Source organism: Odontesthes bonariensis, chromosome 2 (genome assembly GCF_027942865.1).
Source record: "Odontesthes bonariensis isolate fOdoBon6 chromosome 2, fOdoBon6.hap1, whole genome shotgun sequence".
In the NCBI taxonomy this organism is placed as follows: Eukaryota; Metazoa; Chordata; class Actinopteri; order Atheriniformes; family Atherinopsidae; genus Odontesthes; species Odontesthes bonariensis.
In genome coordinates, this window is record NC_134507.1 from 15,758,075 (window position 1) to 15,775,942 (window position 17,868).

Consider the following 17,868-nt stretch of genomic DNA (forward strand, 5'->3'; position numbering starts at 1 on the left):
TGGTGATTTCAACTTTAATGTTTTGATAAGCAAATGATGTATAGTCTTTTTCTGTACCGATTTGCATTAACGGCATGTTGAAAAAAAGCGATAATTTATGCATGTTTTTAAGATGTTTTCTTTCTTCTACTCTGCAAGAGGATCCAAATTTTCTCAAATTTGTAAGAATTTCACTGTAGAGATTCACGAATGAAATCAAATCATTTGAGGTTGGAAAACTTATAAAAAAGTTGGTTGAATTGGCACAAAACTGCCAAAAAGCTATTTTACCATCTCCACATGAGTTAGTTTTGAAAACAGTCAGACAATGGTTTACATTTTTTTTTTTCTTATTGTTTAATTATTTACATCTTCCAGCTTTTCAGCCAACACAGCTGGCAGAGGATGACACAGACTGACAATGTGTTCAATAGAGGAAAACTCCAATTACAAAAACAATGCTGGTCGTAGATGAAAGCACAGGTTGTTACACTGACCACAATCCTCAGTCTCAAAAGACATGAAGATTTAATCTTAGTACTTTCTTAGTCCCGTCTTAAGTGCTTAAGTAGGATAGAACTAGATAAAATACTTTGTGATTCCACAACAGTGGAAGTCCATAACTAAAAATGTCCAATTACCCCACATGAAATTTTCTAACAAACCGAGGTGACAATGAAGAAATGAAGTGAACTTGACAACAGTCCAGACATTTTTAGATACAGCAAACTTTCACATTAAGACATTAGGGAAGCTGACAGCATATAATTAAGGCGAGTTTGCGTCTGCAACACAGCAGATCAGCTTAGATCTTTATCATTGTAAAAATGGCGCAACTTTAAGACATCAGTGGTCCGCTTAATACTTTACTTAATACAGTAATCCACTTCAGAGGGCAAAGAGAGCAGAGAATGATCCTCAATTAGCACAAGTTTCAAACTTCTTACATCTTGCTAAAATGAATCGCACTTACAGAAGCAGGTAAAAACAAAAAAAAAAAGCGTCATCCATAAGTTGAGTTCTGCTGTGACAAAAGCAACTCAATTTGAACTCGTGAAACAGCGGGGATGAAGGGATGACAGTAAAGAAGAGTGGCGTGAAAACATAAAACTGCAGGGCTGCTTTAAATTTAACTGTAACATGCCTTTTTATGAGACCAGAGCTCCTCTGTGCCCTGAGACCTGTCCTCTTGTCTAATGGTGACTGTAACAGTGCAAACAGCTTCCTGTAGCACCAATTACAACATGAGACTCGCAAAATGCATTTAACTGTCACCCCAGAAGCATGCAATCATTTTCTAAAGCCAAGTCTTTGGTTTAGTAGTAGTCACACTTGTGACATTTACGTTACTGATGCAATACTTTCTGTTGTCAGCAGCACCCTATAAGTAGAAATGTTGTTTTTGTACATCATACTGGCCTCATAAAGCAATATTAACAGCTGTGAGGTAAAACACTTTGCTTCTTTTCTTGCTGTGTTGTGGATCTTTGATTTGTGACAGTACCTATATTGTCAAGCACCAATAACTGGATGTTTTGGGTTCTGGAAAAGAACAGGAGGAAAACATGTCTACTGGCTACAACCACTCTAATTATCTCCTCACATCTTCAAAGCTGACTTGTTTATCTCTAGCTTTGGCTTTAAATCTCTCTATAAAACATGTTAAATTGGTTGAGTGAGATGGAAGTTGTAGCCCATGAAGAGGCACCTCGTTCAGTCTCCATGGGGGGGGGGGGTTTGGGACAGGCAAATGGAGTTATTACAGGACAAGCTTTTTTGCCACCTCCCAAGAAAACTCTGGTCGTCCAAAGTGGCCATAGGAGGCTGTCTGCTGGTAGATTGGCCTCTTCAGATGCAGATCCCTGCAGAGATTACAAAAGGATGTAACTTCAGTTAGGAACAGACATTAAGCATGTTCAAGATGGCAAATCTAGTCTATTCTATAGTTTATGACTGGTCCATTATGTTTGCTCTGTTTGTGACTGGGCATAAGAGCTATATAAAAAATGTTTCTACATGCTTTCGTTAGAAAAACTTTCAGAAAATCTAAGCCATGCTTAAAGATTGTGTACCACCTAACCCACACAGAAGAGTGAAAGTATCTCCTGAGGCATGTTGCATCGTGATGAGTTTGCACTGTCACTGTGTCTGTTTGGATGTTTGCATGTTGTCCTTTGAGGGTTTGCAACTGCGGATTAACAGGTTTAAATATAAACTGAGGCTTGTGCACTGCTTCAAACCATTTGGTAAATAATAATTTGGACCATTGTAAATGTAGACGAGGATTATAAATGGGAGATCAGCTCACTTTGATGCCACCCAGTGGGGGAATCAGGAAACACCAGCTCGTGTACTGATTACATGTATTCTGTGATGCATCTCGAGCAAATGTAAATAGTTTACCATAGTTTCTAATGATAGTTTTTACGTTTATACATACATACATTTTTTAAAGAACACCATTAATCCAAATGTGTTGTATTAATTGTTACACAAATCTGTGCAGCACTTTGTACCAAAATCATTATCATTCTGCTTTTTTCAACTCTTTAATCTATGAAATGGTAAAAACTTTTTATTTTAATTTACTATCCTAATAAGCATGAAAGGACAGCAAATCACTCTCTTTTAGAAGATAGCTCATATTTTTACTTCAAAAATTATTTACAGGATCCGTTGACCAAAGTATTTAATGATCTCTGGGTGAGAGAAAAACCTTTCTACAATAACATTATGGTAAATGAAAATCAACCTGCCCTGCACACAGCAGACCTGAAGGAGGCAGTCTTCTCTTGCTTATGACAAATTAACACTCCATGTTACCTGACAATGACTCCAGGCCGCAGATCAAAATTCTTGTTGACAATCCTGAGCAGGTCTGATTCTGTTCTCTTGGAGGAACCATATGTGAACAAGGAGATGGACAGAGGATTGGCCACGCCAATAGCATAAGACACCTGTATCACATAAAGACATGCAGACAGAAATACTTTATCAACAACACTGTCATCTACTCACAGCGGCAGACCCTTTGTATTGTCTGGCTGCGTCATCGTACAATGGAGCCAAGTGCTCACCTGAACCAGAACTCTCCTGCACAGTTTGGCTTTCACCAGAGATTTGGCCACCCAGCGAGCAGCGTAAGCAGCAGAGCGGTCGACCTTTGAGAAGTCTTTGCCAGAGAAAGCTCCACCACCATGAGCTCCCCAACCTCCATATGTGTCTACTATAATCTTTCTGCCAGTCACACCTGCATCTCCCTAATGGGTGGGGAAAAGAAGAATGAAGTTCTGCTGCTCTGCTGAAGAAATCGTGGCTGAGTTACTTGAGGAGCTAAACTGCAACAGTGGTAGAAGGTTGAACTTTCACCGACACACAAGTAAAAAAGCTAAATACTTGAAGCTAAAACTTCATTGCCTACTAAACTGGAAGCTGTTCCCATTCCAGCACAGAGCTAAGTTGCAACACCTGAATAAGCACTTCAAATACAAAAGATAAATACATGAAAGAGGAACAAATACACGAGTTCAACTTTGAAGCAACTGATTTTAAACTATGACCAAAAAAGTAGTCGAGGTTAAAGATTAAATTGAGATTTACAGTGGACTAGTTCAACATTACAAAGAAAAAGGATGTTTTGTCTTTTGTGAGCTCTCTTGTTGAAAGTTAACCCAGAAGATTATGTAAGTGTGTTTATATGTGTGTTGAAACTGAGTTGACATAGTGATCCATGAAAAAAATTCTTGGTCCTCTCAGATGTTTTCCACGTGTGTGTATGTCTTTGTGTGTTGCAATGGATCCTGACTATGTGATAATCACGTGTACATGTAGGTGAGTGTGTGTGCCTGCGTTGTTTTTCCCATATACGGGACCAAAAGCTGACTGATAGGGAGCTCCTGTTAACATGGGAACCAAATGTTATTTTTGAGTATGCGTGCGTGTGTAGAGTGAGGACTAAATGTACTATAGTTACTTTCAACTAAGAAGAGCTGAATTAAAACAAAAAAAATGAATGATTACACTTAAACCTGGTGGATAGTTAGAATGCATCACCTGACCTGTGATGTCACCCCCTAACCCAAAAATTTTTTATCAAATCAAAACCCCATAATTGCTGTAATGGTTAAAAGTGGTGAAGTCTGATGACAAAGAAATAAGGAAAGAAAAAAGTGTTTCAGACTACCCTGCCCTGGTTTTATGCTACGTGAACATGGGCTTAAACGCAGAAACCGGGCAATAGGGCCATTAAAATTTAACTGAAATTTTACAAAAATGGGAGAAGATACAAAAAACCGAATCACTGGATAAAAGCCCAATCTCTTTTGCCCAGTTTAAAGTTGACATGATGTTTCTAGAAGAAGGCACGCTTAACTAGTTAGCTTTGAAAATGCACAAACAAGCTTTCCATTTAAAAATATGTCATAAAACTAGTTTAGAAAATAATCCTGAAGGGGCGGAACATTTTTATGTCTGCTTGTTTTTGTGTGTCATATCAACCTGGGGTCCTCCAATGACGAAGCGACCACTTGGCTGGATATGGCATATGGTTTTGTCATCCAGGTATTTGGGAGGGACCACAGCTTTGATCACCTGACAGAAATAGGTTAGCATTAAAAGAAAAGTCAAAAAGTGTGACTTTATTTCTTCAACAATTCAATAAAACCAAGTAAGGCAAGTACCTTATCCATCAGGACACTCTTCTGTTCCTCCAAGGAGATACCTTCATCATGCTGGACAGAGATCACGATGGTGTGAACTCTCTTGGGGATCACAGCTCCATCCTTCTGGTCATAATGTACTGTCACCTGTTGGATAAACACGAATTCAAAAGCTGGTAAACAGGGTTGGAGACTGCTGACTTTTTAACGGTGTGCTGATACCAAACAAGATGCTGTGACTTCTCTTTATCTGGTGAAATGCAGACTATAAAAAAAAGGGTTTAAAATTTGGAACGATCAGACCATTTCTGATTTATTTTTAATTGACCTCACAGTGAATTAGAAATGTGCCTGGGCCCAAAGAAACCAGTGGTGTTTCTTCCATGTTTGAATATCTCTTTGCATGATTGTGTTTTAACTTAGACTTCAGATACAGCTGTGAATTTTTTTTTCAATGTGGTTTTTCCGAAGAGTTCTTGAGCCCATTCAGGGATTTCTACCCTCAAATCTTGTTTTTTTCCCAAATGTATTGCTGTCCGAGGGCCTGAAATCATAACTATTTTCATATCTATGTTCCCTGACTTTTTTTAAACATTCTGATTGCATCAAATGTAAAAGTAGCATGTACATGAAAAATAATTACACTTATCTGTTCATTTATTTGAACCATTTCATCAACAAAATAGAGGTTATGAATGATTAATACATAACTGTGTTTTGTTTCTAATAGACATTTCACACAGTGTCCCAGCTTTTTTGGAAATTTGGCTGTACTTCTGACTTGGGGAAACCAAAGCATTAGTAAGTTTATATCAAAGAGTTGCATTCATCAGCTGACTGCCTCTACAGCAGTCAGAGGTGTATTATTGCTGGGCAGACAGCTTTATCTTAAATACTTGCAACAGCTACTGTTGATCCGATTTTGCATGCTGGCACCAAAAATAATCTTTTGGAGGACATCCAGAGTGCAGAGAAGAAAGCAGTTCACAGAAAGAATGCCTTCGTGTTGCCTTTGCTTCGGGAACGAAAAAAGGCAACTTGTGCGAGTATTGTACAAATAATCTCACCTGAGTTTTAGAATCAGGACGAAGCCAAGGGATGGTGCCATTGCGTCTGAGTTCAGCCATCTTTGCATTGAGTTTGTGCGCCAAGACAATAGTTAGGGGCATGCACTCTTCTGTTTCATCTGTGGCATAGCCAAACATCAGACCCTGCAGAGGAGAAAAAGTGTCAGAAAATATGCAAACTCTGCAGATTTAATCATCAGCAGGGAAAAGTAAAGGTCACTTAATGTGTAACAAAAAGCTAGGCAATGAGAAAACAACTAAACTACAGCTTGTTACACTGATAAAAACATCAATAATCATCAAAAATACTTTCAATATACCTGATAGCTTTCATAATATACTGTATATTGTAACACAAAAACAATTTCAATCTATAAAAAGAGCTTGTTTTTCTCACATAAATGTAAAAACATTAGAGCCAATGGGGCGGAACAAACAGACCTGAAGACATAAATAAGATCTTAAACAAAGACCAAAAGATTTTTTCTCAGGCAGAGACTGAAAAAATATGGATTCTGATTCAGCAAGCTTTAGCATTACGTAATGAAAAAGATGTTTTCTGAGTTCTTGGAAGTTCCATTAACAGAAGAATTCCCCTCAAACTGTCTCGGTGTAAAGCTCAAAGAGGTATATTGATCCCACATCTTGTGACCATTTGAAAGGTAGACTAGTCTATTATACATAAGATAGTTGAAACAAGCTTTTACAAAAAAGTGAAAAGTGTGCACTAATACATCAGGTTTACTCTAAATGGGGGACATGTTTAGTCGGAATGAGTTATTTTTAGGAACATCCTAAAAGCTGTGTTCTTCTAAATGTAAGACTTCTGCTCCTATTTATTTAAGTAAATTATCTAAATACTTTTCCCATCACAACTTCGTAAACATTCGTCCCACCAGATGTTGTTTAAATGCTTAATCGTGTCATACAGTGTTAAAAAAAATTCTTAGATTTTATTTTTTTTTCCAATATCACACAGCCCTGAAGTCAACATGAGCCAAATGAGGGATTTTCCTGTTGTAATTGTCCCACCTGGTCACCAGCTCCAATGTCCTCCTCGTTTCTGTCAACATGGACGCCCTGAGCGATGTCTGGACTCTGCTGCTCCAGAGCCACCAGCACATTACATGTCTTATAGTCAAAACCTGCAGTTAGAAAGTGGACATCTCAGAGCTGGTGGCAGGAAGCACATAAAACCTCTGTCTTTGTTGCTTTAGATGTGTTTTTCCTCACCCTTCTCTGAGTTGTCATAGCCAATGTGTTTGATGGCGTCCCTCACCACCTTCTGATAATCCACGTTGGCCCGAGATGTGATCTCACCACAGAGCAACACCATGCCAGTCTTACACACCGTCTCTGTCAACACAATGAACACATTAAATACACAAAGATCTTTTTTATTTCTATTTTTTGAGGGTAGTGGTCATCTTACAGGTCAAAGATGAAATACAGGAAGTAAACACTGCTGGTGAAATTCAGTGAGTTTGGGTGAGTTTGTTCATATAAACTGATCAAATACAGTTTTGCTTTACTTAGTGAGGGGGGAAAAGTTTTATACGAACATAAAAATCTCAATGTATCTGGGTTTTTAAATAAAATGACATTATCTTGATCTGAATTCTAGTTTGCTTACCACAGGCGACTTTGGCATCAGGGTCCTGCTTCAGGTGAGCATCCAGGACCGCATCACTGATCTGATCGCAAATCTTGTCTGTAGAGAAATGACAAGGCCTCAGCAAAAGGTTTTTATCCAAAACAGAGACGGGGCAATTTGAATTTAATGGTTAAACTGAAATTCTTCATTTAACAGGCTGGGGATTCTAGTGTAAAAGTCAGGAAAACTGCACATTGCAGCATTATTGCTGTCTGTTTTGTACAAGAATAACGAGACAGGAGAACATGCTTGCATATGTTTCTCCAAGAGATCACACAGTAATTTTTCAAATGGGGAGTTCTGTGTTTAACTTCCATCTGTGTGATTTGAGTGCAGCAGTGGGACAATGCCTCACAAGCCACCCCATTCATCCCTCTTTGTCATCCCACTGAAGCAATGCAATACACAGGTTACATCAGAAACAGCCTCAACATCTCAATGGACTTCTAAAATATAGACAATTTCAGAACACAAATTTCATATGAACTCAGATTCGCTGTAACTTAGTTTCCGGCCTGCAGGTGTGAAGCAAAGTATAAAAAAAAAAGGCCACTATCTCTGGGAACAGACCAGACCTTGCAGTGTGTTATCAAATCAAAATGTGTGTCTTGCGCACACCTTTGTGAATGTACAATTTCGGTCCTGTGAATTTTACCACTTATATGATCCATATGAAGCTTTCTTCATATGGTCACCGTCACTTTTACATGATTTTTCTCTTCATTACTTTTAATTGGCTTGAGCGAGAAATGACGTGAGATGTAAGATGACGACAATGAACTAATTAACAATTGATTTGTTTTTATCAAACACTGCGGTTGAATATAAGATTGGGGGCTAACAGTCATGTTCTGTCATTATCTGTGAAGCTGTACAACTGCTTTACCGCAAAACAGCATTTGCTGATAATCGATTGTACACAGGGGACTTTGTAAGATTACATATTTGTAAAGGGATTACAACACATTGACAGAGGTGGACGAGGGCCATCTGCATGCAGCAGTGTGAAGGACGGAGTGCACTTTGACTTTTATTATTAGTTAATAAGTTCAAAGGCTTTCTTGTGAATGGCTCATGCTCCAGCTCTGTTCGTGTCTCTCCAATGTGCAACCTTACACCAGCCTGTTGTAAATGTGCATCACTGTTGATTTATGAACAACATTTGATCCATCTCGTGTTGTGTTTGGTCAAATGCATAGAACCATATTACACTGAGTATAGAAAGAAAAAGGCATAAGTTTTTTGGGGACATTTTTTATAGCAAAAGAGGAAACAGCTGACAAGTTGTGAAGAAGTTTTTTTAACCGATACAAATTTTATACAAGCTGAACACTCACCTGGATGTCCTTCTCCTACGGACTCCGAAGTGAACATGAAAGAGCCGTCTTCCAGTTGATCACTCATTTTTTCTATGGGGCCAGGTACTCTGTGAGGTTCCTCAATTTCCACAAGAGAGCAGTCCAGAGAGGTCTGAAGGTGGCTTTATATTCCTGCTGCTTCTGTTCACCGGAGTAATAAAGAACGGAGAGCACACAGCCCAACAGCTAATGCAAAGTCTGTCCTGCAAAACTCCACGTCTAGGTCCACATGGCTCAATATATATGGCTAAGGGCACACGCACATACACACACACACTCTGTAATTCCAATTCACTCACACACACACACACACACACACACACACACACGTCATGCGAACCCATGGGACAGTCCATTCCAGGGGGGGTGGATGATGGGTGGGTATTTTGGTTCTCTGAAACAGTTTGTTAACCCCTTGTGTACAGCATGTTTCTTGAGTGTGTGTTTACATTTATTACCTGCTTCGGTTCTATGCCTTCCTCTTCCTCCTGGGTAGAGGCAGATAAATCCTAACAAGGAGGTTCCCCTCCCTTCATCCCAACAGTGGGACTACCTATAGACATAAAGGTATAGAGAAACAGGTTGTTGTTGTTGTTAACAGCACAGAGGATGTAATTACTCCTGTTTGTGTAGTAGTATTGGCTGGGGGGGGACACTGAGAAAAGTGATTAGATAAGAATCGAGAGGGCAAGAGGTGTGGCACACTCTGGACAGGCCGCCAGTCCATCACAGGGCCACACAGAGACAAACGTGACCAAAAAACCACACTCGCACACACCTAAGGACAATTTTTAGAGACACCAATTAACCTAACATGCATGTTTTTGGACAGTGGGAGGAAGCTAGAGTACCCGGAGAGAACCCACACATACACGGGGAGAACATGCAAACTCCACACAGAAAGGCACAGCTGGGAGTTGAACCTGGAACTTTGTTGCTGTGAGGTGATGGTGCTAACCACCACACCACCGTGCAGCCCAAAACAAAAACATATGAAGGTAAAATATAAATAAGGGATTTAAAGAATATTCATGTGCAGCTATGATTTTTTTTTTTTAGCAGGATGAATACTTTAAATGGTTGTTGAAACTAAAATGCCAAACATCACAAGGTTCCAAATGGTTCACTTGGTCAGATTCTTTCAAAGGAAAGTGGAATTATGGACATTTTGTCAGTAAACTGACGCTTGATGCAACCACCACTGGTGAGTGTTGGGGGCCACAGTCAAAAAGACAGCCATGTTATGTTAAATTGGGATTCACTGTGATGCACTGGTGGTCTGTGTAACGTGTGCCCCACATGTACAGTAATGGATGGATATTTGACTTGTCTTAGTATTTATAAACCAAATGAGTCATCAAATACTTGAGTGACTAATTTACAATCAGATTAATACGTGTTGAAAATAATCATTATTTTCAGCCACAGAAATGTGTTCAGGTTAATATCGGGCATGTTGATGTTCCACGGTAGCTATAAAATTCCAATTATCCTGCCCGATCAGCTGTTTTATGGCTCGTAGTCTTCATGTAGATACTAATGTCTACTTTGTAAGATAATTCATGTTTGATGTCTGCCTTCTCAGATATTTGTTCTGGTATGCAATCAAAAGTTAAAGTAACATAATTTACCTTTTGGTTTTGGCTGCAAACTGCCCTTAAAGTAGTATACAATGTGTTGTTGCGGTTCAAAGAATTCATTCAGTGTCAGGTCAGTGTGTTTAACTAAAGCATAAAAAGCTCAATTAAAAAAGGTTGCTTATGCACAATGAAATGGGAATACTCAAATAAAACCTTTATCAATTATCTGTGAAATCTTTTCCAGCAGAGAAAGCAACTGTTACTTGCACATTAAATAAAGTAGGTTAAAATGTCCAATATTTCCCTTTGAAGCATAGAGAATGGGAAATTTACAACACAATGAAAAATTTTGATATTTCAAACGTGCACTTCAGCACAGTTCTATATAATTAGTTACTTTCACTCACCGCCAGTAATTAAGTTTGGAGCAGACGGTCGTCTGTTGTGTAAATGCTGTTTTCCATCCAAGTCCCGGCCTGAGGCTCTTGTCTTTCGAACACAACTGCAAAATATATCGAGCCATTTCCTGAGAGAAGATCAAATAACGAAGATGTGTCTCTCAGATATTTCATGGCCTTTCAGTTGACTCACTGTGTCTGTGTTTTTGCAGACAGTCGGTAGTTGTGCTGCTAGAGATGCTGACAAGCACACACACACACACCGTTTGTATATGCTCAGAAATACACTGTGAGAAACAATGGGGCTGTCGTACACAGAGAGTACCTGTCTGTGTGTTATACGAGCTCTGAATGCAGTGAGAGACCAACAGAACTTTCTCTACTGAAGTGTAAACGGTCCAGAGACAAACTCTTTCTCTCCATCTTGCCCATCTGGCTCCAATTTCAGTTGGTGTTGAGTTGGCCTTGTGAAATGAGACGAGAATTTTAAGCAGCTCTCTGTTGTGAATAAAATAACACTCTTCCTGATTGCTTTAAGGCTCATTTAAAGCAGATTTGACGTGAAGAACAAACAAGCAACAGTAGCCACAGAGTTAGTGTTAGCACTGATTTTGTAGAGCCACTGTAGAGGATTTATGAGGACTTATAACACACTCTCTCTGCTACACTTCAACTTTCTAAATGTTTGTCAGCTGCTTTTCATTTAATTTATTTGGTCATCCACCTAAAACAAAAGCATATCTTTTATCAACAAGTCAAGGAATTAATAAAATGTTGTTGAATTAGCTAAATGTGTTGTTTTAACACTTTGAATAATTACCTAAAATAAAGTAAAAACAGCTTGAAGAATTTACAGTTGTAATTTAAAAAAAAGTTTATGAATTGTAATGGCAAACATATTTTGTTTTCATGTTCTTGCTGTGATTCACTCCTCCATTTCACCAGTGTTTTGCACTGTCGAACTGTTACAGATATATATGTCAAAGAAAATTGACTAAATATATGTATACGTATTGTTTAATAATTGATTTTTTCACTTCTCTTGTCGTCACTCTTGCGTATGCAAGACCCGTTTAGAGTTGGCATGCAGTACAAAACAGACACACAGCAGTGACTGGTGAGACGGGGTCAGTGGTCTAAAGTGGTTCAGCGTAACAAAGTTGAACTAGATAAAACTAGAGAAGACATGAAATTCCTGCCCGATTCCAAAGCGAGCAACCTCTGGATGATACGCCTCTGTCGGTCTGTTTTGACCTCACTCTAATCTGCTGGGATAAAAACGCAGAGGAAACCACACTTGTTACACGTGCACACGTGAACGCCCACTGAAACACAGAGACCGAGTTATTGCTCTTGTTCATGATTACACAGAGAACGTTTTATTTTTTCCAACTCTAACGAGCCTGTTCTGACTCTGCTTTAAGATAACTGCGATCAGACGTTCAACTCCCTGAAGCCTAATGTGTCATGTCTGTTAGTTTTGGTCATGTTTTTAGGTCCTGTTTTACAGTCTGGTCATGTTTTAGGTTTCTTTCATGTCTTAGTTTTGTTGATTTTCAAGTTCCTGTTTAGTTTTTGCCATGTTTCTCTTGCCCGCCTGCCATCGCCTGTGTTCTTCCCCACAGCTGCACTCACTCACTCACCAATCACTCCCTCAGTATTTAGTTTCCAGGTTTCTTCATTCACGTTGCCAGATTCTCTCCATCACTCAGGCCTAGACACCGTCATTCATGCTCCCTTGCAACAGTTGTTTATGCCAAGTCAAGTTTGTCAAGTCAGGGTTGTCCTTTTGTTTTATCATAGTCAAAGTCAGGTTGTTGTTTTTGCCAAGCTTTTCATAGTTTAGTTTTCATTTTCCAGCCGCGCCTTTTTTTTTGCGTTTTGGAAATATCAACATCCGTGTCCTACCTTCTCCACGCCACGCACACCACCAAACGTGACAATGACCAAGAAGAAAATGAATATGTGCAGAGGCACTACAATGACTAAGCTCAATGATTCTTGAATGAATCAGCACAACAGAGATGACTTATCAATCTTTCATTTTGTCCTTAGAGATAATCTCATGTGGTAGTTTCTAACCAAGTTTCAGTATTTATCATTTGGAATAACCAAATTACAAATGAAAAATGGATTTGTGAGATACTTAGCTTTTTATGTAAATAAAATTTTGTTCACAGTATACCAGGAACTTTGTATATACTATGTATATATTTATTTAGGATTGCTTTTAATACCCAGTAGCAGTGTTGTATAAAGTACTGAAATCTCACACTCAAGTAAAAGTATAGGTACCCCTCCAAAATATGACTTTGGTAAAAGTGCAAGTCACTGACTGAAATGTTACTTGAGGTAAAGTCTTAAAGTACCCAAAACGTCTTGTACTTAAGTATGATGTACTTAAGTAATGTAATGTAAAGTATAAGTAAAAAGTGAACAATGCAAATGCAGTTTGAATGACATTTTTTATATTTTGGTAAACTTTGAAGGTCAAATACACTTAAAATCTACACACAACCAAGTGCAGGCAAAATTTAGACCAGGTTTAGACAGAAAATACAAACTTTGTGAACCTTTAAGTTTTTCTTCTTCAAGTAAGGTCAGTGCTGAAAATGAGGCGTACATTACACCATTAAGAAAAAAAGGAAACAAAAGAGGCTGCTACTGTTACTGCCATCATTATAAACAAAATTTAAAGAAAAAAATAGGAGAAAACTGAAGCTTATCTGGCATCTGAAGAGGGAGTCCAGTTTGAAACCCCTTTTGTAAACCTTTCTAAAAAATAAATAAAATAACTCAGTACAGAAAATGCGGCCAACATCACCAAGAAAAAAAGCTGTTACGATTACTGTACTTCACAAGCTATAGGAGGTGCACACACAACTGGTCATTATACAAAAGAAAAAAAGAATTGGGAGGGAACTGCAGCTTATCTGGCATCTGAAGAGGAAGACCTTTTTTGTAAAACTACCTTAAAACCTAAAAAAGGGGAGTTTCCACGTCTTTGGGCAGGCATAACATGCATGGGATCAAAACACTGTTGCGTTTTTTTTCTCTCTCTCTCTTTTTTTTGTAACGAGTAACTAAACCGAACAATGAAATGTATTGGAGTAAAAGTATGCAATTAAGTTCGGCAATATAGTGAAGTAAAAGTGAAAGTTGTCAAAAAATTTTAAACTCGAGGAAAGTACAAAGTATTCCAAAATATACTTAAGTACAGTAGTGAAGTATTTTTACTTCGTTACTATACAACACTGCCCAGTAGTATGATGACACTTTTATCTTATTCGATTTTGTTGTATTTTATTGCTTTCACTGTTCTTTTGTTTTTATTTGTTTTTACTTATTCTTCTCTTTATTTATTACCAACTGTAAAGCACTTTGGTACATCGTAATGATTGTTTATAAAGGGCTGTATAAATAAAATACATTTACATTTACATTTATGTACATGTAATTTAATAAACTACTTAAATCGATTTCTGCACCTCTGAAACCCCATTTTGATCAAGCAGTTTTCCAATTATCTGTCTTGACTTGACATGATTTTGTAAAATGCTTAAAACAGAGAAATCTACAGACACTTTCAGCTCTAAAGTTACCTAGAAAATACTGATGTAATACTACTACTACTACTACTACTAATAATAATACAACTGCACACTAATTCAGTATGATCTCGTACCGACACATTTTTCAGAGATCAGGAACACATTTTATTTTATTGGAAGATAATCATCTCAGCCCTATATTCATGACACAAACAAAAAAAAAAAAGGTGTGAAGTACAGGCATAAAACCACCCTGTCTCCAAAACACCTTGCTGTGGTCTGGAGTCAGTGTGCAGGTATTGCACCATCCATTTGTTGTCATGATTACTCAGAAAGTCATGGACAAATTGTATGGAACATTTGCTAAGATAAAAGAATCAATATTTACATCCACTGAAACCTGATAAGGTTGAAACTTGAGCCAAAGGATTCCACTACACAGCAATCACACATGAATACATTTACACAATCCTTCAGGAAAAATGTTTGATACATATTGTAAAATTAAGTTCATTGCTGCTATTTTGTGTCCGTATGAGTTCAACACTTCAATGCGAAGCCGTGGATTCATTAAATCTATTAAAGGTTCATGTACTGAAGGTACGCCTTATTTAATGGTCATTTCCTCCTGAACCTTAATCCACAGAGCTGTTGGGACCCTCAGAAGATGAAAAGTAAAGCCATCAAGTCATCATATACCTGAATTTAAAATATGTTCATACGTTTCTATTTATCTAACAACTACTCAAAGGACTATTTCAGAAGGTATTCAAGCCCCCTTTATCTTTAACACATTATCTACTCTGTCCATCCATGCCCCATCTCACATGGCTGGAATATGACCAATCCCAAATCAAGCCACTTAGCAGTGTACCCTCCAGCTGTCTTGTTGCCTGAAATGAGTGTGTCACACTGAACAGCAGTGCGTTTCCATCTAAAAGTCGCGTCAGGGGCCATATGAGAGTCGGCCAGATTCAAACTTGACAGAACAGGATAAGATAAAGGCACCCTCTCAGACTCAGGCACAGTTAACACCTGTTTGTCTTTCCTCAGGTTCAAGGACATGAAGTTTTCCCCCGAAGTTTGCCTGTCTCTGTTTTAAGCTTGACTAACCTCCAACCAGTTTAATCAAGAGTAGGCAGAATGAGTTGGATCTTTCCAGGCATGACCTTTCACTTAATGTTTCAAAGACTAAGGGGGCGATTAGTGTGTACAGCTTGTTATAAAAGAAGTTACCTGTCAATAAACAGTAGATAAACACAGCCTGTCACCAGAGGTAGCATACCACAGATCTATCGAAATTTCCTCTTATCAGAGATGTGTTTTTACAGCCTTTGCTGTTTTTCTGAGTTGAAGGTAAAATCTCTCTTTGTCGATGTTTTGGGCTTCTTGGTTTTTTAACATTTGCTCAAAACATAGAAGAGGAAGGCTATATCTGCCATCAAAAAAGCCACACATGGCTTGAAACAGATCCAATAGTTTACCACTCAAATCTCAAATACATTGACACACTAATTACTGTCATACTCTCTGCCCATGTTTCATAAAAACCCACTTTGCTCTCTGATTGGCCTCACTTGCACAATAAGACTTTGACATATCAACCAATGCCTGTGAGCAGGAACACTCCACAGGAGGTGGGGTGCAAATCCTCAGTTGTGATTGGCTAGTGGACCCACATACTCCCTTCTAATACAGCCCTGGCCCAAGAGGAGGCTGTTATGCATTTGTGTGTATGCTTGCATGTGTGCCTCTGTGCGATGAATACCAGTGGCAAAACAAGCCAAGAATTCATTGGGACCTCAAAAACAAAAGGTTTGTGCACTGTCATGTGTCAATTTTAGCCTAAACTGCTTGATTGGTGAATCACAAGCGTCACTTTACGTTTGCAAAATCCACTTGCCATGAAAGACAAGGAATGGCAAGAGGCCTAAAAAAAATTTGGAACGACAAAAACAGGCAACCCAGAGAAACAACCCAGTAAGTTGCTGAGGGAGTGCAGCAGCTGGGCTCAAGGAGTGTCATCCTATCCCACCTATTCTAGCCCATTTTGGACCTTCAGCGCATTCCTGTCAAGCTGCCACTAGTGAGAGAAATATTACCACAGTATCATTCCAGAAATGCTCTGTGTGCATACACTTTGTGAAGGAGAAAGACAATGTCTACACTTGGCTTGTCTGTAGATGATACACCGTAGAAAAGGGTCAGAGATGTAGTGTACCTTCACCTCTTCACACATTCTGACTGCACCAGAGTCTTGTTTTTTATCAATGGTTCCTCTTATCATGTTGCTGTCGTGTACAACTGTTGGTTGTAAAAATGATCATAAATCAGAGACAGGACTTTTTTAAAGCATTGCGACCATGAAAACAAACAAACAACAACGCGATCTGTCCCTTTATATGTAGTTATTTAGCTTTAAGAAAAACTGAAATACTTGACCAGCATTCTTCTCTATTTTGGACAACCTGGTAGGAAAATGACTCTTAATATTAAATAAAATAATTTGCTCTGGGTAAGACCCAAAGACCACAGAACTGGCTCAAAACTGAAAAGCTGAAAAGTGACTGAAAATGATTTTATTTTGGCTGTTGTATTGAGCTGAATAACTAAGAACTTAAATGGAAAATTTCTGTACAGAATACTGTAACAAGGCAGCTGTAATGTAATGGTAACACTGTGATGATAGCATATATGAAATGTTATATTTGGGCCCTGGCTAAGCGGAGGTATAGTTTCAGTTATGTTGGCTGATTTGTTTGTTCGTTTGGCAGCTAGATTACACAAAACTGTCATGGGCTGGGATGTTTCTGGCGACTGGTTTAGGGTGTACTCTGCCTCTCGCCCGATGGCAGCTGCCCCCTTGACCCTGGGTTGGATAGTGTGGGTATAGAAAATGGATGGATGGATGGATGGATGTCAGGCTGGAGTTGAAAAAAAACAGCAGAGAGGTGATGCAGAGGTGAACCTATTTTGTTATAGACCGATTTGGTGAGCCTTGGTGAAGGACTTTTAATGTGTTGCTGAATAATATATATAAAGTTTACATAAAATAAATGAGCGGCTATTGTGATAATCAATAAAAAAAAGCAATTGAAAGAAAATTTAACTGTGACAGTCCCTGCCTAGCAAACTCGGGGATTTGATGCTGATCTTCGTGGACTTTGGTCAGATTGTTCAAAGAGATGAGAAGTTTGATAAGAGTTTATAAAAGGGGACATTTTGACAGTTTTTTCAAACAGTGAAAACAATATGACAATCGACAGAGAAAGCAATGGTGTGAATGAACGTAATATGCATTGCTCTTTAACATCACTAACCTGCTGGCGGCAGTGTTGCTCCACGTCTGATCTCGTCACTAACTTCAGGGTTTTTCTGCTGGCAAACACTGAAAAGCTAAATCTTACAAAAGCATTATTCATCATGACTTCCACTAAATATTTCAGCAATTAAAATAAAAAAAGTGAGATTATATAAATTTATGTTCACTTGGTCTTTAGATGTTAACAGCATCAACACAAATCTGGCAGCATAACTGATGAAACAAACATGTGAAACTACAGTTCAGCTGCAGAGGCTCTGCTGTTGTTTGATGAGGGATCCTATCTGCACCAAGCAGAACC

General features: G+C 38.5%; 1 protein-coding gene across 1 annotated transcript; it reads right to left on the reverse strand.

The window, feature by feature from the left end:
- Positions 1-996: 996 nt before the first annotated feature.
- Positions 997-8,777, reverse strand: mat1a (methionine adenosyltransferase 1A). Its single transcript, XM_075484342.1, has 10 exons — positions 8,696-8,777; positions 7,338-7,415; positions 6,938-7,060; positions 6,737-6,849; positions 5,705-5,848; positions 4,659-4,784; positions 4,477-4,569; positions 3,057-3,239; positions 2,803-2,936; positions 997-1,841 (listed from the first exon to the last, which is right to left on the reverse strand). The coding sequence occupies exons 1-10, from the start codon at positions 8,760-8,762 to the stop codon at positions 1,739-1,741; spliced, it is 1,164 nt and encodes a 387-aa protein (XP_075340457.1). The 5' UTR covers positions 8,763-8,777; the 3' UTR covers positions 997-1,738.
- Positions 8,778-17,868: the final 9,091 nt, after the last annotated feature.

Excerpts from the sequence above, each read along its gene's own strand:
- mat1a (XM_075484342.1), bottom strand. The coding sequence starts at position 8,762 with ATGAGTGATCAACTGGAAGACGGCTCTTTCATGTTCACTTCGGAGTCC. Across the intron at positions 7,416-8,695 it reads CGTAGGAGAAGGACATCCAG|ACAAGATTTGCGATCAGATC; the intron begins GTGAGTGTTCAG and ends ATTTCTCTACAG. Across the intron at positions 6,850-6,937 it reads CTATGACAACTCAGAGAAGG|GTTTTGACTATAAGACATGT; the intron begins GTGAGGAAAAAC and ends TTCTAACTGCAG.